The sequence below is a fragment of the Molossus molossus genome, unplaced genomic scaffold (assembly GCF_014108415.1).
Source record: "Molossus molossus isolate mMolMol1 unplaced genomic scaffold, mMolMol1.p scaffold_m16_p_4, whole genome shotgun sequence".
Taxonomy (NCBI): Eukaryota; Metazoa; Chordata; class Mammalia; order Chiroptera; family Molossidae; genus Molossus; species Molossus molossus.
Window position 1 is genome coordinate 91,368,698 of NW_023425377.1, and position 23,762 is coordinate 91,392,459.

General features: G+C 37.7%; 1 protein-coding gene across 4 annotated transcripts in view; it reads right to left on the minus strand.

Annotated features, from left to right (window-relative positions):
- Positions 1-20,838, minus strand: part of CLCN3 (chloride voltage-gated channel 3) — a 75,198-nt gene extending 54,360 nt beyond the window's left edge. Inside the window, exons 1-2 of one of the 4 annotated variants that reach the window (XM_036281594.1) lie at positions 20,323-20,809; positions 7,279-7,454 (exon numbers count right to left, since the gene is read on the minus strand). In XM_036281594.1, the coding sequence (XP_036137487.1) occupies positions 7,279-7,438 (160 nt within the window). In that variant the 5' untranslated portion in view covers positions 7,439-7,454; positions 20,323-20,809. Of the gene's footprint in view, positions 1-7,278; positions 7,455-20,322 lie in introns of all 4 variants that reach the window. The other 3 variants (XM_036281597.1, XM_036281596.1, XM_036281592.1) reach the window with 3 other exon arrangements.
- Between the last annotated feature and the right edge of the window lie 2,924 nt (positions 20,839-23,762).

Below are 23,762 nucleotides of genomic sequence, written 5' to 3' on the forward strand. Positions count from 1 at the left end.
AACAGAGTCTTGACTTGGGTGATGAACACACAATACAGTGTACAGATGATATATTGTGGAATTGTGCACCTGAAACCTGCATAATTTTGTTAACCAGTTTCACCCCAATAAGAAGGAAATAAAATAAAATAATAATAATAATAATAATAATAATATTAAAGCTGTGGTACATTTACACAATGGAATGCTACTCAGCCATAAAAATTTAAAAAAAAGGACATTTTATCTTCTGGGACAGCATGGATGGACCTGGAGAGTATTATGCTAAGTGAAATAGCCAACGAGAAAAAGATAAGTACCATATGATTTCACTTATATGTGGAATCTAATGAACAAATTAAATTAACAAACGAAATAGAAATGGACTCGTGGATAGAGAGAACAGACTAACAGCTGTCAGAAGAGAGGGGCTTGGGAAGGCTGGGTGACAAAGGTGAAAGGATTAAGCAAAAAAAACAAACAAACCTCAAAGACACAGACAGTATGGTGATCACCAGAGGAAAACAGGGTTGGGAGATGGCAGAAGAGGGTAAAGGGGGAATAAATGGTGATGGAAATTACTTGACTTGGGTGGTGAACACCCAATACAATATACAGAGGATGTATTATAGAATTGTACACCTGAAACCTAATTTTTTTTTTATCCTCACCTGAGGACATTTTTCCATTTTTTGTTCTGATAGAGTGGGAGGGAGAGAAAGGAAGAGAGAGAGAGAGAGAGAGAGAGAGAGAGAGAGAGAGAGAGAGAAACATCGACATGAAAGGGACACATCGAGTGGCTGCCACCCGCACGACCAACCAGGGCAGGGACAAACTGCAACCGAGGCACGTGCCCTTAGCAAGTACCAAACCCGGGTCTCTCTGGACCACAGGCAGACGCTCTAACTACTGAGCCAAAAACACTGAGCCAAACCAGCCAGAGCAAAACCTTTTTTTTTTTTTCTTTGTTGATTTTAGAGAGAGGAAATGAGAGGGAGAGAGAGACAGAAACATCAATTGGCCGCCTCCTGCATGCCTCCCACTGGGGACTTGGCCCACAAACCAGGCATATGCCCTAACCAGGAATTGAACTGACAAACTCTTGGTGCATGGGTCAACGCTCAACCACTGAGCCACACCAGCCAGGCCACCTGAAACCTAACTGTATTAACCAATGTCACCCCAATAAATTCATTAAGTAAAAAACTGTAAAACCTAAGAGGCCCTGGCCGGGTTGCTCAGTTGATTGGAGTGTCATTCTGCACACCAAAAGGTCATGGGTTTGATTACCAAACAGAGCACGTAATTAGGTTGCAGGTTTGATCCCTGGTTAGGGTGTGCCAGGGAGGCAACCGATCCATGTTTTTCTCTCACATCAGTGTTTCTCTCCCTCTCTCTCTCCCTTCCACTCTAAAAAATCCATAAAAAACACTTCCTTGGATGAGGATTTTTAAAAAGTTACTAAAAGGAAACATCTGGGGTAAGGTAGAGGGGAACCAATGTTCTAGCTAATAGAAATCTTGCTAATGTGCAGGCCAGGGTGATGAGATTATCACCTTGAGGGTGGTGGAGGATTAGGAGGGTGGAGGTTTGAGGCTAAATCAACTTTATAGGATTCTTGCCAAAACTGAGCAATACTGAAACAAATCAAAAGTGAGGCTCCTACCCAGGAAGAGAATTCAGAGGAGCCTGAGTCAAGTCTGATGAAGGAGCGACTCTTTATCAGTATATCCATCTACCTAAAATATGCAATGTTTCAGAGATTTTTTTCAAAATAATTGGGAGAAGGAAGCAAAGATTAAATAAAATTGACCATGAGTTGATAATCATTTAAGCTAAATTATGAGAATAAGAAGGTACATAATACTTTTCCCTATACACATATTTAAAATTTTCTATAATAAGAACATTCTTTTTAAAGAAATGTTAATAAAAATAATCACTTATACGAGATAGACATTAATAGAAAAGCATATCCTTTACTCCTCAAACTACGTATATTACTACTAAAAGTGTCAGATTAACTGTAGTTTACCCATTAAGTACAGGTGCTTTAGATCTACATTTGGACACACTATATGACATTAAATTTTAACCTTAGTTGTCAATTCTACTCACTAAGCAAAAGCATCAGAGAGGAAAAAGAGAAATAGCAAAGCTTTCGAGGAGGACAGTCAAATCATGCTACACAGTTACTGCACCACAAAAGAAAGAAAATCTAGGAATTCTCAGAAATGACAAGCCAGAAAGTAAATATAAAAAACTAAATGGTTGCCCTGGTCGGTTTGGCTCAGCGGTTAGAGTGTCGACCTGTGGCCCAGAGAGACCCGGGTTCGGTTCCCGCTAAGGGCATGTACCTCGGTTGCAATTTGTCCCCGGCCCTGGTTGGGCCATGCGAGTGGCAGACACTCGATGTGTCCCTTTCATGTCGATGTTTCTCTCTCTCTTCCTCTCTCTACCTCCCACTCTATCTGAACAAAATATCAAAAAATGTCCTCAGGTGAGAGGGAAAAAAAAAAACTGAATGGTTTTACAATGTTCATCCCTCAAAAACATAAGACATTTTAGCTCTCAACATGATTACGAGAGTCTCAACTAAAGCACATGGATACAGAGAGGCTAAAAGTAAAAAGATTTTAAAAACAGTGCATGCAAACCCTAAACCCAAAGAAAATTTGGGAGCTAGACTGTTATCAAAGGAGCCTTGAAAGAAAGTAGTATTGGAAAACAGAGTCACTTCACAATAAAAGTAATATGGTTCAGTTCAAGGAAGATATAACCTAATAACTTAAGATCAAAGTATATAAAGCAAAAATTTACATAACAACAATAGATAGTAGTAGATAAGTCTTTAGATACATTTTAATGCACCACTATCAAATATTTGATAGAAACAAGCAAGGAGAAAAATAAATGGGAAAAAAAGAGTTCATCAGAAGATTAACAGACTTTATCTAATGGACATATAGAGAATACTATAAACCAAAACTTCATATTATATACTCTTCTATAGCATACATGGAACATTTACAAAAATAGACCTTTTCCTGGGTCACAATGCAGATCTCAAAAAATTTCAAAATGTTGATATTACCTATAAACCTAAATAGATATCATTATAGAAGTTAGAAGGGATTTTTTTTGTTGTTGTTACAGATGTTTCTCCTTTTTTAACCCCATTGACACCCTCCTCCCCATACCCCCCTTGTCCCATCCCCGGCTTTGTAGTACATATCCATTGGTCATGCATATATGCATATAAGTTCTGTGGTTTATCTCTTCCCACCCCCCACCACCCCCTCTTCTGAGGGTTGTCAGTTTGCACCCTACTTCCATGTTTCTGGGTCTACTCTATTCCTCAGACTGTTATATTCATTATATTCCATATATAAGTGAGATCATGTGGTATTTGTCTTTTTCTGCATGGCTTGTTTCACTTAGGATAATACTTTCCAGATCCCTCCATGTCGTCTCAAAGGATAAGAGATCTTTCTTTCTTACAGCTGCATAGTACTCCATTGTGTATATGTACCACCGCTTTTTTATCCATTTGTCTACCGATGGACACTTGGGCTGTTTCCAGATCTTAGCTATTGTAAATAGTGCTGCTATGAACATGGGGGTACATATATTCTTTCTGATTGGTGTTTCAGGTTTCTTAGAGTATATTCCTAGAAGTGGGATCACTGGGTCAAATGGAAGTTTAATTTTTAATTTTTTGAGGTAACACCATATTGTTTTCCATAGTGGCTGCACCAGTCGGCATTCCCACCAGCAGTGCACTAGAGTCTCCATTTCTCCACACTCTTGCCAACACTTGTTGTTTGATGATTTGTTGATGGCAGCCATTCTGATAGGTGTGAGGGGATACCTCATTGTTTTAATTTGCATCTCTCTGATGATTAGTGATATTGAACATTTCTTCATGTCTCTTGGCCATTTGTATGTCCTGTTTGGAGAGGTGTCTATTCAGCTCCTCTGCCCATTTTTTAATTGGGTTCTTTGCCTTCCTTTTGTTGAGTTGTATGAGCACCCTATATATTTTAGAAATTAACCCCTTATCTGATGTATCGTTGGCAATGATGTTTTCCCATACAGTGGGTTGCCTTTTCATTTTGATGGTTGTTTCTTTTGCTGTGCAGAAGCTTTTGAGTTTGATGTAGTCCCATGTGTTCATTTTCTCCTTTGTTTCTGTTGCCTTAGGTGATGTATCAGTGAAAATTCTTCTGCGTATGATGTCTGAAATTTTGTTGCCTACATTTTCTTCTAGAATTTTTATAAATTCACGGGTCACATTTAAGTCTTTTATCCATTTTGAGTTTATTTTTGTGTATGGTGTAAGTTGATGGTCTAGTTTCATTTTTTTGCATGTAGCTGTCCAAGTTTCCCAACACAATTTATTAAAGAGGCTGTCTTTACTCCACTGTATGCTCTTGCCACCTTTGTCAAATATTAATTGAGCATATTGCCTTGGGTCCATTACTGGGTTCTCTATTCTGTTAGAAGGAATTTTTAATTGGTGACAACAATAATAAGAATCTGGACGGAAATGTACAGCTTTAAATGTATTTACCTGAAAAGAGGCTTAAAATTAAGGAACTAGCCATTTTAAGAAGTTAAAAAAAATACAGGAAAATAAATCCAAAGAAAGTAGGGGAATTAAGATCAGAAATTAATGAAATAGAAAATGAATACATAACAGAAAAGAACAAAGGCAAAAGTAGTTCACTGGAAAGTCTGATGACTGACAAATTTACAGGACACTGATTTTTAAGGAGGGAGGAGAGAAGGAGGAGGAAGGGAAGGAGAAAAGAGAAGGACACAATCAACCATTATCAGGATGAAAAAGTCATTATCATGACTACAGAACCTACAGTCATTAAAACAATTTTATGCAAATAAATGTTTTAAATAAAAAGAAGAATTTTTGAGAAAAATACAACTTACCAAACTGATGTAAAAAGAAACAACAGCAGAATAGTACTATAATCATTAAATAACTTGAAACATAATTTAAAACTTTAATACAAAGAAAATTCTAAGCCAAGCGTTTCATTGGCAAATTATACCAAAATTTAAGCAAGAAATGATAATGCCAGTCTTACATAAACCCCTCCAGAGACTAGAAAAAGACATTACTACAACTCACTTTATGAGGGAAGTATTACCTTGATACCAAAACCTAATAAGAGTATGACACAGGGAAACTATCAGCCAACCTCAGTTATAAATATATATGCAAAAATCCTGAACAATACATAAGTAAATCAAATGCAGCAATTAACAAAAAATAATGCATTAATACATCTGAAAATCAACTAAAGTTTAATAACAGAAAAAAGATATAAATCAGATGATCATCTCAAAAAAATGGAGGGAAAATGATAAATTCAACATCCCTTCATGATTTTAAATTGTTCCCTCTTCCAGGTTCAAAAATAACTACTATTTTGATTCCTGTTGTTATAGATTAGTTTTGCAGGTAAGAATAGATAATGAGCCTGTTTAATCTGATAAAATGTAACACAAAAGTCCAGATTAAACATCATACCTAAAACTTTGAGGTCAATACTAAATGGTGAAACTTTAGGGTCGGAACAAGACCAAAGATGCCTGCAATCACCATTTGCATTCAACAATTTACTAGAGCCAGCAAAGCAAAGCAAGGGGGACAGAGGAGGAGAAAGCTATAAAGATTAGGAAGACACAAAATTGTCACTGTTTGCCAATGATACAACAATATTTTGAAAAGCTATCACAAATAAATCATTAGAAGTAGTTAAGTCAAGCAAGGTTGATAATTTTTTTAAATCAATATTCAAAAATATTCTTCTAAGGAATTTCCTCTAAATGTTAGTATTTTAGAACTGTTTAAACAGATCCATAGACTCTCTGTGATTTTATGTATTTACTTAAGCTAATATTTTTATAGGCTTAGCCCATAACTATTGACACTTTTTCAACTGAAATTCTTAATTAGAACCACAGCACAAAACAAGATTTACCCAACTATTTTCTCAGTTCTCCCAGAAAAGTACACAGATAAAAACCCTTAAGACAGAAGACTCATCTCTCTCAAATCAATTTTTAGAAAAAAACAATGTAGCATAGCTGAAATTATCATGACCTTGTCACATGGAATATAAATTTTAGACCTTCTGGGATCCCGATAATGTTTTACTTCTTGATAGAGGGGTAGTTATACAAGATGTTCACTTTGTAGAAATTCATCAATTTCCACACTTAGAATTTGATGATTGTTGTGATGGTTAATTTTATGTCAACCTGACCAGGCTAAGGGATGCCTAGATAATGGTAAAACATTTTTTGTGTATGTGTCTATGAGGGTCTTTCCAGAAGACATTAGCGTTTGAATTGGAAAACTGGAAAAAAAAAGAGATGCTCTCACCAATGAAGGTGGGAATTGTCCAATCAGTTAAGGATCTAAATAGAACAAAAAGGCAAAGAAAGGGTGAATTTGTTCTCTGCTTGAGCTGAGACATAATCGATCTTCTTCTGCCCTTGGACATCAGTGCTCCTGGATCTGGAGCATTCAGACACAAACTGGGACTTCTCAACTCGTTCCCCTGGTTCTCAGATCTTTGGATTTGGACTAGGACTATACCAACAACTTTCCTGGACATCCAATTTGCAGATAGCATGTCATGAGACCCCTCAGCCTCCACAATCATGTGAGCCAATTGCTCATAATAAATCTCTTCCAATATATCAGTTTATATCCTATTAGTTCTGTTTTTCTGAGCTCCCCAATTATAGCTTTATCGATTTCTGCATTATGTTATATTTAATTTTAAAGTTTATTCATATACAAGGTATTCTTTTGAGATAATGAAAATGTTTGGAACTAGAAAGAAGTAGTAGTTGCACAACACTGTGAATGTGATAAATGCCACTGAATTGTACACTTTTAAAAGTGTTTTTTATGTTACATGAATCACCTCAATTTAAAATATGTTACCCAGCCCGGCCAGTGTGGCTCAGTGATTGAGCGTCGACCCGTGCACCAAGAGGTCACTGGTTTGATTCCCGGTCAGGACACAAGCACGGGTTGTGGGTTTGATCCCTGGTGGGGGTCATACAGGAAGCAGATGATTGATGGCTTTTTCTCACATAGGTATTTCTATCTTTCTCCCTCTCCCTTCCTCTCTCTCTCTCTAAAATCAATATATTTACAAAAATAAAATAGTTACCCAAATACACAACTTTGGTAAAACAAGTATATACAGATTAGTAGATATTTATGACTATAAAAATTAAGAGTTGTAATGCTAAACTTACCAACGACTGTGTCACCATCTAACAAATTGTCATCTTCAGAAGTTTGAAAGTCCGTAATGACACCTGCTCCATCTAAAAGTTCCTCATCGCTACTTGCACTTGTTATACTGTTGTAGCTGTTTCTATAGTAGCCTCTATGGAACAGTTGCTCAGACTCCATTGAGCTGTCTGGTTATCTGAAAAAAGGGAAAAAATTGTTTAAAAATTTTCCCAACATATAAAAATCATCTAGTTTAACATGACAAAAGGAAGCCTCTGATCTCTGTATTGAAAAAATACTAATTTAATTCACTATAACAATACCAGAACATCTATCATGTTAAATGTTGTGGGATGATTTAATAATTCTATTCTCACTATGCAGCTGTAAAAAAGAATGAAGAATTTCTTTAGGTAGTGGTATAAACGATCTCCAAGATCAATTGTTAAGTTAAAGAACAAAGTACAGAGAAGTCTTTACAGTATACTGCAATATATGAGGGGGTGGGATGAACACAGTATATAATTGCTTGGGCATGTACCGACTATCTCTGGAGGGATTTCCAAGGAAGTTGCCCACAGGGGTAAGGAATAACATGGCTGAGGTACCAGGTCTGAAAGTGAGACTGTCCCTTCTGTATATTTTAGCAAAGACAAGTACTCATTTTAAATACTGTAATTTAAATTATTTTAATGTTAATTTCATTCTCTTTTCATCATTTTAAAATTTAAAATCGACAGAGCTGATAGTCAAATATCAGTCATGGAAAACATGATAACAGTAACAATTTCATTTTTTTTTTCCCATTTTTTTGTTCAGATAGAGTGGGAGGGAGGGCGGGAGAAAGAAACATCGACATGAAAGGGACACATCGAGTTGCTGCCACCCGCACAACCAACCAAGGCCGGGAACAAACTGCAACTGAGGTATGCGCCCTTAGCGAGAAGCAAACCTGGGTCTCTCAGGACCGCAGGCCGACGCTCTAACCGCTGAGCCAAACTGGCCAGGGCAACAATTTCATTTTTTTAAAGTTGACAATATTAAACAAGCATAAGTTTTCATTGTTCTTACTCTCTATACTCTGAAAATAGTATTACTCCTAGTTTGAATTTTTAAAAATACATCTACCTATTTGTTCAACATCAAATTGGTAGACATTAGCAACAGACTTAGAAGGTCCGTGTGTGGGATTTGCAAGGTAGTCATAAATATAGTGAAACTATTAATGTCATAACTAGTTTATTAATGTTCACAATAGAAAGAGAGCAAAGGGGAAGCCAGACATTACAAGCATGGTCATCTGGGCATCATTATAAGCTGCAGCTTCATGCTCTGCAGGGAACCACTAGTCCATTCCCTGCAAATCACTGGGGGAAGGGATATAACAAAGGGGAGATAAGCACATGCACAGTGAAGTCAAATGTGCAGTGAAGTCGGGGTCATTTAAGGAAGGTGCTTGCCTATCAGTCTAGCTGGGAAACAATGAATTTGCAAGCCTGCAAAATCTTGGAAGGTTAAAATCCCCAGAGAGCCCTAGCCAGTGTGGCTCAGTTGGCTCGATTTCCAGTAGGGAACATGCAGGTGGCAGCCAATCAATGTTCTGCTCTCACAAATGTTTCCCTCTTATATCGATGTTTCTCTAAATTCCCTCTCCCTTTCCCTTCCTCTCTAAAATTCAATAATAAAAAAAAAAATTAGGAAAATGACAAAGAGTTCCCTCTCTCTTGCTTGTTCCCTTTTCTCTCTTGCTCTGTGACCAGTGTTCTCACCTGTTCCCTCTTCATAGTCATGTAGCCTTAAGCAGCCACATGGTACATGGCCATGTGGACCCCATGTGAAATGGACTGCTGGACTGCAGCTGGGAACACAAGCTAAGCTATCCAGATGCTGGACTGGACTGGACTTCAATATGGAGCAGAAATTCTGGACAGTGGCCTTAATCTTGGCCCTGATAAAGACAAGATTGGGCATTTTCCATGGTAAAACTGATGGAGTTGGGACCTTGGAAGGGAGCCTCCTCAATTTTACATCATCAACAAAGCTTTCCACAAAACCCCATCATCCAGTGGGTGCCTCAGGAAATTCTTTTCCCCACAGTACTCCAAGAGCTCCACTTCCACCATTAACAAAACTAGTAAGCCGTATAAAACAAGACTTACTACATATGTTATAATAAGTACATACAAAATAAAAGATGAATGGAACTAAGCATACTCCAGCTCTCATGCTAAATTCTAGTGCTGAAGACTTGGAGTGTTTCAAGACAATCTCTTGTCTTCAAAAAATTTTCCTTCTGCACAAGGAAATTAACATCAAAGAGCTATAATAATTAAATAATACTTATAAAGCTTTTATATATTTTTTAGAAAAATAAAATATTATTTTTAACAGATTTATTTACATAAATTTCCTAATTTAGAGAAGTTGAAGTTTTAAGAGCTCCTTGAGAACATATCTTTATTCTCAGCATCTGATAGTGACTGGTACATAACATGGATAATAAGTGTCAAAATGCTTACTCAAACAATGAGGTAAAAAATATACTGCTCCAGCTGATTTGGCTCAGTGGTTGGAGCATCAGCCCATGGACCAAAGGGTTGAGGGTTCAGTTCCTGCTCAAGGGCACATACCTTGGTTGCAGGTTCAATCCCGGCCCCAGGTGGGGTTAAGCGGGAGGCAACCAATCGATGTGTCTCTCTCACATCAATGTTTCTCTCTCTCTCTCTCTCTCTCTCTCTCTCTCTCTCTCTCTCTCTCCCTGCCCTTCCACTCTATGTAAAAATTAATGGTAAAATATCCTCAGGTGAGGATTAACCTATATATTTTTCAATAAACAAATACTCTCCATAACAGTATTCATCTGCGCTTGGAAGACTAACCAAAAAATTTTTTTGTTATTATTTTTTTTATCCCCACTCAAGGACATTTTTACATTTATCTTCAGATACAGCGGGAGGGAGCGAGGGAGGAAGATAGAGAGACAAACATCGATGTAAGAGAAACACATCAGTGGCTGCCACCCACACAACCCCAACCGGGGCCAGGGACAAACCGCAACCAAGGTACGTGCCCTTAACAGGAACCAAACCCAGGACTCTATGGCCCCAGGCCGATGCTCTAACTGCTGAGCCAAACCGGCCAGGGCAGAATAACCAAAATTTAAATACATAATGCTTTACAACTTTTTTACTGTTTTATGGTTACTTCTACCAAAGATGGCCTATTATTACATACTGAAATTTGTTAGACTGTATTAAAAAGCAAGAGTTTTTATATTTAAGGTCTATGTTAAAATAGAATAGTATAAAAATAACTGATCATGCTAAGAATTTTGCAGTGTCCACAGAAGCAATCAAGTTAAATATTATGGCTCTTGAGTAAATAACCATAGGGTTTTTGTTTTGTTTTGTTTTGTTTTGTTTTGTTTTGTTTATAAAAGCATTAATAGTTAAAGAATCATTTCAATTTTGGCGTATCAAAGCATTCAGGCTAAGAGTTTGCAAAGAACACATTCTATTCTTCACTTCTTTATGTTGATAGTCAAACTAGAAGGGCTTAATACATATAATATACACCAAATAAACATTAGTTACAGGCTTTCTATATACTGGGACCTCAATCAGCAAGTTCCAACATATCTCCTCCATTTTATCCCTAAAAGTCCCTCAAGAACCGTAAGTGTTAACTGGCAACTTAACTCGTTCAAAATGTTTAAGAAAGTTAATTTTACTAACACCGCCGAGGCAACTAGAACTCCACATCTTTCTTTTTAACAAGAATAACCAACTTTATTCCAAAAGTTTATTAAACTCAGGCCTGCATGGGTTTCTATTTCCATAAATTTGATAACTTAAAAAAAAAACTACTCTTATTAACCCAGAAACCTATAGAGCTGTACCGTCTGTTCAGCACCCACTATCTGTGAATCATGACTAGTGCAAACTGAGATGTGCTCTACAGTAAAACATCTAGTGGATTTCTAAGACTTTATAAGAAATCAAATATTTCATTAATAGTTTTATATTGAAATGTTGAAAGAATACTTTAGATATACTGGGTTAAATAAAATACTTATTAAAATTAACCTCATCACTGTCTTTCTACCTTTTAATGAAATTTAAAATTACATATGTGGCTTGCAGTTACAGCACAAATATTTTTATATAACAGCACTGCTATAAAGTATTAAAATTCTATGATAGCAAAAAGGAAATATAGCCCTGGCCGGTTTGGCTCAGCGGTTAGGGCATCAGCCTGAGGACCAAAGAGTCCCGGGTTTGATTCCCGCTAAGGGCATGTACCTCGGTTACAGTTTGTCCCCGGCCCAGTTGGGGTTGTGTGGGTAGCAACCAGTGGATCATGTCGATGTTTCTCTCTCTCTCTTTTCCTCCCCCTCTCCCTCCTACTCTATCTGAAGATAAATGCAAAAAAAAATGTCCTCAAGTGAGGATAAAAAAGAAAAAGAAAATATAAAGCAATCTAGATACCAGTGTTAAGTCTTTTCAGGTTCTAAACGCAATTCCCAGGCTTGCCCACAAATGGCTATTTAAAGCATAATACAGCAACTGAAATTTTGCATATTAAAAAATATGAAAACAATACTATAGTCACCTTTTCCTTTTTAATTGTCAGAAATATATTCAAAACATTATGACAGACACACATAGCTTATAAATATATTTTTACAGATTTACGAAGATTATAGTGATAACCAATGAAAATCTTCAGGGATGAAGCCTGGTTTACTGCAATAAGTTCCTAAATGATCTATGTAAAATCACCTTGCCTTCTTCTAATCTGATTTCCACATGGCAGCCAGTATGGTCTTTTATTTTTAAAATTTTTTTTCTTTATTGATTTTAGAGAGGAAGGGAGAGGGAGAGAGAGATAGAAACATCGATGAGAGAGAAGATCGCCTGGCTGCCTCCTGCATGCCCCCCACTGGGGATTTGGCCCACAACCTGGGCATGAGCGGTGACCGGAAATTGAACTGGTGACCTCCTGGTGCTTGGGTTGAAGCTCAACCACTGAACCACACCAACCAGGCCAGCACAGTCTTTTCTAAAAGCAAGTCTGACTAGTAATCTCTCCCCACTCCATGGATTGGATTAGTCCTAATAATTTCTTACCACCCTTAGCAGACAAATTCAAAAGCCTGGCCTCTGCTTACTTCTCCAGCTTTATTTTTTTAGTGTGTACTTCTTGCAAGTGCTCTTGACTCACTAATCTTCCTATCAGTCCTATCAGGTTCTTTTCTATCTCCTGCCTCGGTGCCTCTATTGTTCCCTCTGCTGGAAACATACACTTCTCTTCATCTAATCAACTCTCTTCCTCATTCTTCAGATTAAGTATCCCTTTATTTATTTAACAAATTCTCAAAGTGCTATGATTATCCCCATTTAAGGATGAGGAGAATGAGGCACAGAGTTTAAATAACGCGTCCAGTCATGCAACTAGTACAGAAAACCTCCATTGACCTACATACTATCTAGGCAAATCTTTCCTGACGTGGTCAGATTTTCATTGGTAGTTCTTATGTCTCTCCTTTTCTCCATTTTGGCACTCAACACAGTTGTAATATTACACTTACGTGATTATTTAATGAATGTCTGTCTTTCCTTCTAGAATGTATCATGAGGTCTAGCACTGTGTCACTTTTGCTCAACATTACATATTCAATGGTGAGCACAGTATCTGGCACATACTACATGTTCAATTTTTTGCTTTTTGTTTTGAGATAATTGTGATTTCACATGCAGTTGTAATAATACATAGAGATCCTTGTACCCTTTACTTAGCAACCAGTGGTAACTTATAAAACTATAGTACAATATCACAATCAGGACACTGACATTGATATAGTCAAGGTACAGGACATTTCCATCAAAAGTATCCCTCCTGTTGCCCTTTTATAGCCATGCCCACATTCTTCCAGCCCCCTTCCGCCTCCCCTCTTCCTTAACCTCTGGCAACCCATAACCTGTTTTCCATTTCTATAAATTTGAAGAATGGCATGTAAATGGAATCAAACAGTACTTTTGGGGATTAGTTCTTTGCACTCAGCATTTCTCCAGATTCATCCAGGTTGTTTTATGTATCAATAAGTCTTTCCTTTATATTGCTGAATAGTATTCCATGGCATGGGTATAACACAGTTTGTTTAACCATTCACCCATTGAAGAATTTATAGCTCTTTTCTGGCTATTATGAATAGAGCTGCTATAAACATCCATGTACAGGTTTGGGTTTTTTTGGTGAACATAAGTCATTTCTCTGGGATGAAAGCCAAGGAGTGCAATAGGTGGGACATACAGTAATCATATGTTTAGTTTTTAAGAAACTGCCAATTTTACATTCCAATCAACAGTGTATGAGTGATCCAGTTTCTCTATATCCTTACCAGCACTTGATGTTGTCACTATTTTTTAATTTTAGCTATCCTAATAGGTGTAGTGATGTCTCATGATTTAATTTGCATTTCCCTAACAGCTAATGATGTTGAACATCTTTTTATGTGTTTGTCTACTATCTGCATATCCTATACAATGAAATGACTGTTCATATCTTTTGCCCATTTTCCAACTGGATTGCTTTTTTACTGCCAAGTTTTATATTTTAGTGTATATATATATATATATATATATATATATATATATATATATCCTAGATAATAGTCCTTTGTCAGATATGTTGTTTGCAAATGTTTTCTCCCACTCTGTAGCTTTTATTCATTTTAACCAGGTCTATCACAAAACAAAAATACTTTATTTTGATGAGTTCAATATATCAATTATTCCTAATGGACAATGCTTTTGGTGTCAAATATAAGAAACCCACCTCCCAAACATTTTCTTCTAAATTTTTATTCTAAAAGTTTTATAGTTGTACATTTTACATTGACGTCCATGATCCAGTGTAAGTAAATTTTTGTGTAAGGTGTAAGGCACAGGTTGAGGTTCATTGTTTTGTTTTGTTTTGGTTTATTTTGACATATGGATATCCAACTGTTCCAGCACCATTTGCTGAAAATTTTATTTCCTTCCAGTGAATTGTTTATGTGCCTCTGCCAAAATTAGTTGGGCATATTTGTGTGGGTCTATTTCAGAATTCTCTGTTCTGTTACATTGATCTATGTATCTCTATGTATCTCTACCTACAGCAATACCACAATTTTGATTACTGTAGCTCTATAGTCTTGAAATTGGATAGAGTGACTTCTCACACTTTATTTTCAAAATTGTATTAGCTATTCTAGTTCCTTTGCCTTTCCATATAAATTTTAGAATAATCTTTCTTTAGCTACAAAGTCTTTCTGAGTCAATCAATATTTATAGTATGAATGAATAACAAATGTATAACAAATGAATGGCACATTTCTCCTTAGATGTTGTATGAGAACTCAAATTCAACATAACCCAAACTGAATAAGTATTTGCCCCAAACCTGCCTGTCTTCCTATTCTCCCTACATGAGTTTCCAGGATCACCATGTACCTAGTAGCTAAAGTTAGTTTTCAGAGTCAGTTGTTATTTTATTTTTTAAAGAATAGTTTATTGATTTTTAGAGAGAGAAACATCAATGAGAGACAGCAACATCGATCTGCTGCCTCCTGCATGCTCCCTACCTGGATTGAGCTGGCAGCCCAAGGCATATGCCCTGACTGGGAATCAAACCAGCAACCTTTTGGTGCATAGGACGATGCTCAACCAACTGAGCAACACCAGCCAAGGCTGAGAGTCATTTATTAATTCATTCAGCAATCACTTACTCAGCAGCTAGCATATACCAGGCACAAAGCCAGGTTGCTGGGGTAATAAATAAGATATGGTCCCTATTCCCAAGGCAATGAAGGAGAAACACATACAAATCATTACAGTACGGTATGATAAGTAGAAGAGAGATATATACAAGGTATTTAATAACACTAAAAAGGAATAAGCATGCTGCCTGGGAAAATCTGTGAACACTTAGTAACAGAGGGAAGGTTTCAGATGAGAAATGAATTATTAGGATGAGTTAACTAGGCTAAGTATATAAGATGAAAAGTCAGTACAGGCAAAAAAAAAAAAGGTGCAGAAACACAGCACCATAGTAACAAAACCTGCTTGGGTAGCTTACAGAAGAGAAGAGGAAGAGAACTAAAGAGTAGCTGGAGAGGTGAACCTAGGCCAGATCAAGAAGGAAGGGGCTCGTGTCATGCTAAGGAACTTATTTCCTCATTTATACACATGGGAAACCATTAAGAGTTTTTAAAGAGAAACCACATGATCATATATAAATTTTAGCAGACCAATGCTAGCAGTAGTGTGGAAGATAGATTAGAAGAGCAAGAGACTGAAAGACTAAAGATAGTGAGAAAAGTTAGGTGACCCTTATTCTAGTAGACCCTTGAACAATTCTAAATATGATAGTGAGGGCATACTGAAATAAGACATAGCAATACGGAGGAGTAGAAAGAGTTCTGAGAAATATTTAAGAGGATGTGGTAATAAAATGTAGGGAATGGTGAAAAAGAAATCTAAGAAATCAAAACAGTTGAAAGAAACAAATTTTTGTCTCCTACAGCTTATAGGACTCAAGATCAGAGTGTTTTTTCCAAGCGTAGAATTATATATCCTATTTAAGGCCAGACTACAACAAAGGGAATGTAATCTAGCCCTAAACTTTAAACACTAAGCAGTACACCACCAGAAGGGGGGTGGGGTGGCAGAAATAGGAAGACCCTAGAAATGGGTGGCTAAGTGACTAACAATCTGAGATGGTACACTAATTTTTCATAGCTCCCAACAAACTTTCACCTCACTCATAAAGAAGACGGGTTAGGGCTGAGGACCATGGCTAAAAGTCAAAGGTGTATCAGTCAACTGTCTGGCTGGCTAGTAACCTGACAGAAAAGTGTGCACAATCTGAGTGAAAGAAATGAAAGTCCACATCCCACCCCCCAAAAAAAGAAATGAAAATCCCAAATGTTAGCAATTAGAGATGGACAAAAGTCTCAACAGCATTAATGACAGGGAAGTTAAACTGACTTATCTAGCCATTTGTACACAGCATTTCCAAATAACTATTTTAAGAACTGTATGTGCTAAGTACTGATCACATATTAAAATGTGACCATAAAGTTAAACAATAATTTATTCATTTTCCAATATTTATAGAACAGCTACTAATGTGTCAGAAATTGTATGTCTGGCCGGTGTGGCTCAGTGGTTGAGCATCAACCCATGCACCAAGAGGTTGCCGGTTCGATTCCCAGTCAGGACACATGCTCCCAGTGGGGGGCATGCAGGAGGCAGCCAATCGATGTTCTCTCTCATCGATGTTTCTATCTCTCTCCCTCTCACTTCTTCTCTCTCTAAAGTCAATAAAGAAAAAAAAAATTTTTTAAAGAAATCGTAAAAAATATAAACACAATTTTTATTGATTAATGGCATCATATTTGTATAGGGCTTACAGTTTTCAGTAACCTTCCGTATAAATTACTTTATATACTGTACTCAAAAGGGATGTTTTAATATTTTCCTATAAATTACTATATATCCACATAATAAAAGGCAATACATGACAGATAGGACAGAAGAATTAATATAAGAACTCAAAGAAAAGACCCCATTCCACTGTATTTGATGAGAAGCCTCCTTTGGAAGAGACATACCAGTTGGACCTTAAAAAGTAAGTGGGGCCCGGACAGTGTGGCTCAGTGGATTGAGCATCGGCCCATGGACTGAGAGGTCCCAGTTCAATTCCCGGTCAGAGCACATGCCCAGCTTGTGGGCTCAAACCCCAGTAGGGGGTGTGCAAGAGGCAGCCAATCAATGTTTCTATCTTTCTCTCCCTTCCTCTCTAAAAATTACTATTAAAACATATTTAAAAAATAATATCTGATGTTTAAAAAAAAGTAAGTGGGATTTTATGGGGCAGAGATGGGAGAAGCAAAAGCATTGGCGTGAATCAAGCTATGCAGCCCAGAAGGCAACAAACATGTTCGGAGATGAGTATGTGCACAGAACACAAGTCCAGTAAAAGGTTTCACCATAGAGGCAGCAAGGATAATGAAGCATATCCCCATCTAGAAGTCTAATGGCTAACAGGATAAGAAAGGTTCTTGGAAAAACCTGTAGTAAAAACTAATTTCATAAACAAAATTTATGAAAAGCTTCTCAATTTTATTTTATCAGGATATGACCCCTCCATCCCATATAACGTCATGAAACTCAGGTTGGAACATCATGGTAGCAAGAATTTATTCTGATACAAATTGTCAACCCAAACAAGACATGACAAGAAATCGACTGCTCCCAAAAGTAATACTACTTGATATTTTATCCTTACTGTTAAGTTAGCTGAATGTCCAAATTGCTATACCATGTATTTTTCTTCAAAAAAGTATGCAATGGATAACCTGTTAAAGTAAAGCAGCTATCTACTCTGAAGAAAATTTCCTAGATTGATAAAAAAAAATTAAAGCCATTCAAAAGTTAAATGCTAGATGATTTTAAAAGGAAAAACACACACAAATATAAGGCTCAGACTATAACAAGGAATAAAGGGAAACAAAAATCCAACAAAAAGGTGCTAACAGGGCTTACACTTTGAAAACCAAGTAACAGTCATGATTTTACAAGACAAACTGTTCAACTATTTTCTATAAGGTCAAGAAAGAGATTCATTTAACTCGGTTCTAGTCAAAATTGCAAATTTCAACAATGCAAATGGGTAGTTTCCCCGTCACATGGGTTCATCCTCCATTTTATACTTAACTAAGGAACATTTATCTTTAAGAATCGAAATGAATCATAGATACCATGTTTATATACACATGTACATAATGCCAAAACAGGGTTTATTATAGTAGAATGAGAGTCTTAAAGAAAAGAAAAAAGGATTTTCCAGTTTCTGTAATTTTACACTACTTTTATAATTGAAAAAAATAAATGAACCTATGGTGCCATCCCTCTTATCCTATCTTTTCTTCTTGCATTTTTTTTTTTTTATCCTCACCCAAGGACATTTTTCCATTTTTTGTTCGGATAGAGTGGGAGGGAGGGAGGAAGGGGTAGAGGGAGAGAGAGAGAGAAATCCACGTGAAAGGGACACATCGAGTGGCTGCCATCTGCATGACCCAACCAGGGCCGGGGACAAACTGCAACCGAGGTACATGCCCTTAGCAGGAACCGAACCCAGGTCTCTCTGGACCGCAGGCCGATGCTCTAACCACTGAGCAAAACCAACCAGGGCACTTCTAGCATTTGAATTAGTGTTATCTGCAATATAGTGGAGCCATTGAGAACAAGAGCTCTGAAATCATACTGCCAGGCTTCAGTCTAAGTTCTGACAATTACTGAGATCTTAGGCAAATTAATTAAATCCTCTATGCCTCAGTTTACACATCTGTATAATGGGAACACTGGAAAGCCCTTACCTCATGGAGTTGGTGTGAGAACTGAGATAATCCACAAAAACCATTTAGGAAAGATCCTAAATCATAGAATCTACTCAATAAATATTAACATTTATTATGTCATATATGTTTTAGATCACTGCTGACAAGTTTGACTAGAAACTTTGCTAAAAGTTCTACAAAGCAGTCATAGTGGCCAAAACCCACAGAATACTGCTTTGATATCTGATCCACTACAGAGCTCAAATCTGGCTTCCTGAATGGTCTGAAAATTATTACCAACATGTCACAACAGGAAATGGAAAGCCTGTCACCCACATGACCTGGAAAATAGCCAATTTACTAACAAAATCATAACTTCAGCAAATCTGTTTCCCTGAACTGTATATATCCAAAACCTGGTTAAATATTTACATTTCTAATGAGCAACACATTATTGAAAACACATGCTAAAACAATTTCCAAGTAATGATGTGATGCACGTAATAAACATTCATATTGACTTCTTAAAATCAATTGACCCATTTTTCAAGCAAAGAATCAAAGGCTTTGAGTTATTAGACATGTGGTGATCACATAAGGTATACAAATGTAAAAATCACTATGCTGTACACCTGAAACTAATATATTGTATGTAAGCTATACTATTAAAAAAAATAAGTCTCTGAAGAGTGTGGGAGGTAGAACGTGGGAGTGGAATGAAATGTGTCATGTACTCTGTCAACAGTGGCTGCTCCTATTAACTAGAAGTCATAAAAGCATCCTCAATTTGAGAAGTTATCTGTAGATCTCACATCTGTTTTATTTAGCCATTCTATGCAATCAGCAGCAGCACCTTTTACAATAAAAATCAACAATATATACATTAGCATGTTAACTCCTATATGTACTCCAGAGCTAGACATTTAGTAGTTACAAAGGCATATAAAATTGACATCAGTTAAATTACTTCCATACAGACCTCATCAAGAAAAAAGTCTTCTAAATTAACTCTTTGGAGATGAAAGAAAAAGCATTTCTGGTAAGATTCAATAATCAATGACACAAACCACAATGATGGTGCAGTAACTGAATTGCATAGATCAAAAAAGTTTATAGTTCGCAGAACTGAAGTTTTTAATTACAAAAAAAATTGGTATGATCACTGTTGAATCAATTCTAATAAATATGCATAATGTATATATAACTACCTTCTATGTGCTCTAGTTTTAAAATCCTATACAAATAAAGCATATTATATGCAAAATCATTTTCTGAGATTCTAAGGAAGCTTCTGGTCCAAGTTTAAGATCAAAACACAAACATTTTATATATACACACAAACTATGTCTTGAGATACACAAAAACCTAAACTAAAGAAAGAAAACTCAATGTCTGCTTTACATTTGGGCAGATATAGCGAACGTAAATCCCACTCTGAGTTCAAATTTAATCTTTTCCTGGAACCTACTTCTATTCTAGTCAAAGGTCCCTCGACGTTTCCTGGACAAAACAAGTGAAATCTTAAAGAATGCAGGAGAATATATATCTAACCAGGGTGAATTTAACATCATGTAGGTAAATCTATTATAAGATAAACCAAGATGACAGCCTGGCGTCCAAGTTGACCCCAAAACCGTGAACAGGACAGCTAAGGAAATTTCACTCACAGAATGCAACTCACCTTGCAGCTCAGAGGCATAGCAAAATCGTTGGCTGTTTTCTGCACTGCCTTTGGATTCTGCATCTGTTTCAAACCTAAAACCTAGCTAACCCTGGGAGCTCCACCCGAAGAAGCTGGACACAACAAAAACTATCGCAATTTAAAAGACACCTGGGGTTTTCTACTTAAGAGGTTACGGAAATTTTGCCAGATGGGACTTTTTTTTTTTTTTTTTGGTCCTCCTTCAAACACGGGAGAAGCACTAAGTTAGATACGCTCGCTCTGGGCCCCAGAGTCAACCTGTTTCTACCCGAAATTAGAAATAACAATCTCCAACATCACTTCCCTCTTGAGAGACTAAAACTGAATCCATGGTCTAACTCGGGAATGAAGTAGAATAGCTTTCAACCCACCACACCCTCCTTCCTCAACACGCAGCCGGAGCTCGGCCGCTGCGGGAGGACTTGGACTACAAGAAAGGAGTTGAAGGTTCCGGACCGCACCAAACCGGCCCCGACCCACGGAAGGGGAAGAAAATCAGCAGGACTCCGGAGCCCGACAGGTGCGTCGACGCATGACGTCACCGCGTAGACGTGAACGGCCGTTCAGCGTCCGGCCGCCCCAACACCTCCTCCTCCGGCCACCGTCGTCGGCGCCTATTGGGCAATGTGGAAACAGTGGGCGGGGCGCCGGGCAAAGGAGCCCGGCGCGCCAGCGAGCACCCGGGGCTGCGCAGGGTGTGAAATCCTTCCTGTGGCTCTGTACGCGTCACTCTGGCTTTGCAGTTTGCCCTGCTGGTGACCTCGCGAAAGGACTGGAGGCGAAGCTGTCTCAGGAGGCCGCAGACGCGCCTCCCCACACCCCCCTCAGCGTCCTTGCGGAGCTCCACTTCCACGCGGGCGAGAGAAGAGTGTCCCGAGCAGCGCGTGAGACGCCTGCGAGCCTCAGTCCCGAAATTGAAAAGCAAAAGCAGCCGTGGACGAGTCCTACTAACTCTTAGATTGGGAGGAACGTTGGCCTTTGAATTTAGACCAGCAGCCCACGCTGCCTCTGCTTGTCGGTCGCATGTGGGGCATGCAATGGAGTCGCCTCGCCTTACACGGCGCCTCGGTTTATGTGCCAGACGTACATGTAAAGAAAACCGATAACCCAAATTTAGCCATTATGAATTTTCAAAAATAATGCTTTCAAATTATGTATTTTGGAGAAAATATGTAATATAAAAATTACGTTTTCCAAGTGTAAATTCAATTTAGCTCATAACTGAATATGATATTGAAGGTCATGACAGAATCAGTCATCTAGATTAAAAAATTCTGCTATATTGGTGTCATCTGTATTTGGGTGTACCCCCGCCCCCAAGCATGTGAAAGTAGAATGCAGAGATGATTCCTTACCCCTAGGTAGGTATCTACTAAGAATAACAGTCTTCAGCACAATCAGAATACCATTATCACCTGTGAAACTAAAAGGCTAAGTTATCAGCTCCCAACACTCCTAAAATACAGCGGTTGGACAGGTATAAAGTAACAATTGTAGGTATTTCAGTTAAAAAAGTAGTAGAAAGGAAGGAGTCACTGTTCTCAAATGCACAGCCACCTACCACAGGTGATGAAAGAGTGCCCTTTTCATCCCCATTATAGTGTGTGGGGGGGTGAGTTTGGGGGGAAGATTGATTTTTTTGAGAAAAGGAAACCCCCTTAGTAATCCTCTCACCCAAGAGGCTTTTATGCCCTAATAGGCTTGAACACCAGTTTTTCCAGCTCAAACTGTTTCCCTCAGCTGACAACCCCACTGATCCAAGTCACTTGTTCACATTTACTTTCTCATTCAAGGCTAGCACCAACCCATGAATCAGGTTTTTCTCAGGGTAGCTTTATTTCAGAACCCCCTTTGCCCTTCCCTGTCAGTAGGCCTTACATAAAATTATAGTTTGCACAGTAGGTTTCCTTAACTCTCAGGCCACTTGGACAAGCATTCAAAAAACACCAAAAGTTCCTGCTATCTAATCCTGAAACAATGGGGTCTAGTCACCCAGTATGTACAGTAATCAAGTGACCTACTGAGGATCAAGAAATTCAGCTTCTTACAATTATATAAACTATACCCCACTATAATGAATATTCTAAAAATTGTTAATCTGGTTTATTTGGAAAGCCTAAAGATTAAAAGTTCTTCTAAGGCCATATCCTAGAACCTGCCCAAATTAGGAATTCCCTCTCTTGCCAGGAAAATCTGCACTCGTGCAAAGAGTTTAAAATTATAGGATATCAGGCAAAAGAGATTTATTCATTTTGAATATTTTATAACATACAGTTCTGAGTAATACCCAGATATTACCTGCTTCATGTTGTGTGAGAAATTACCTGGATGCGATGATACCCTCCAAATATACTACCAGATGAGCTATCCTAGAGGTCATGGAAAGAAAGGCTAAACATCAGAGAAGCAAGGGGGGAAATTAACACACTTAGAACAGGGTACAAATGAGATGGAAAGACTCTTAAACTGAAGCCTGTGGTTATGCAATGTTCATGTCCTGTTTCTCTTGGCACATTAGCCTTCCTGTTGATGGTACCTTAACTGGACCGAAGTTGAGGTTTGAGCAAGGCACCAAAGATGGGAGATGCCAATGACACACTGGCTCTACTGGAGAGATGCAGGAGCAAGAATATCTGGCCACAGCAATAGGTTGACAATTAACCTGCTGAGCAAGTACAGGTTTTGCACTTCCTGAGCAGGACATGTGGGACACAGTATGATTGTCACCTGTAGGTGGCAGAACTAAGACCTATGAATGTTGAATGTCTCATGTATATTTAGTGTGTCAGGAATATATAATGTTTAATGAATATTAGTGCTTCTCGTGTTTAGTGCCTCACGAATGTTAGGCATCTCTTGGTCATTTCAGCCCTTTCTATGTTCACAAGTATATGCCCTACTAACTTTATCTGTCCACTGTGTCTCACAGGTTAGTAACTTATCTTGCTTAACACATGAGTTTTGTCCATCCTATTTATTTCTTCTCTCAAACAATATAGTCCTGGGCTTCAGAGCTGATATTATGTCCATGGTGATGATGCAGTCAAACTTATCTTATGACACCTTCATTCCTTTTATCAAGGTAGATTTAGCAGAGCCATAGTAATTCCAAGCACAATATTCTTTTATTTTACTTGGGAAACTTGAACAAGTTTCTTAGATTTACTTTTTTAAGAAAAAAATGTTGAAAAGCAAACAAAAAATTTTCTAAATGAAATGGAATTTCTTCACAAGAGATTTACAGACATGATATATTTTCTTCTCTCGCTGCGAATATGTAGCCTAATTTTGGACAAAGGCATATCGAGTCTGAGCATAATAAACAATAGTCACAGTCTATTAATCAATTAGATGTGCTTTTTGTGATCCTTTTATAAATAAGTCCTAAATACTTTTATGGAAGTGTTTAGTTCCTACAT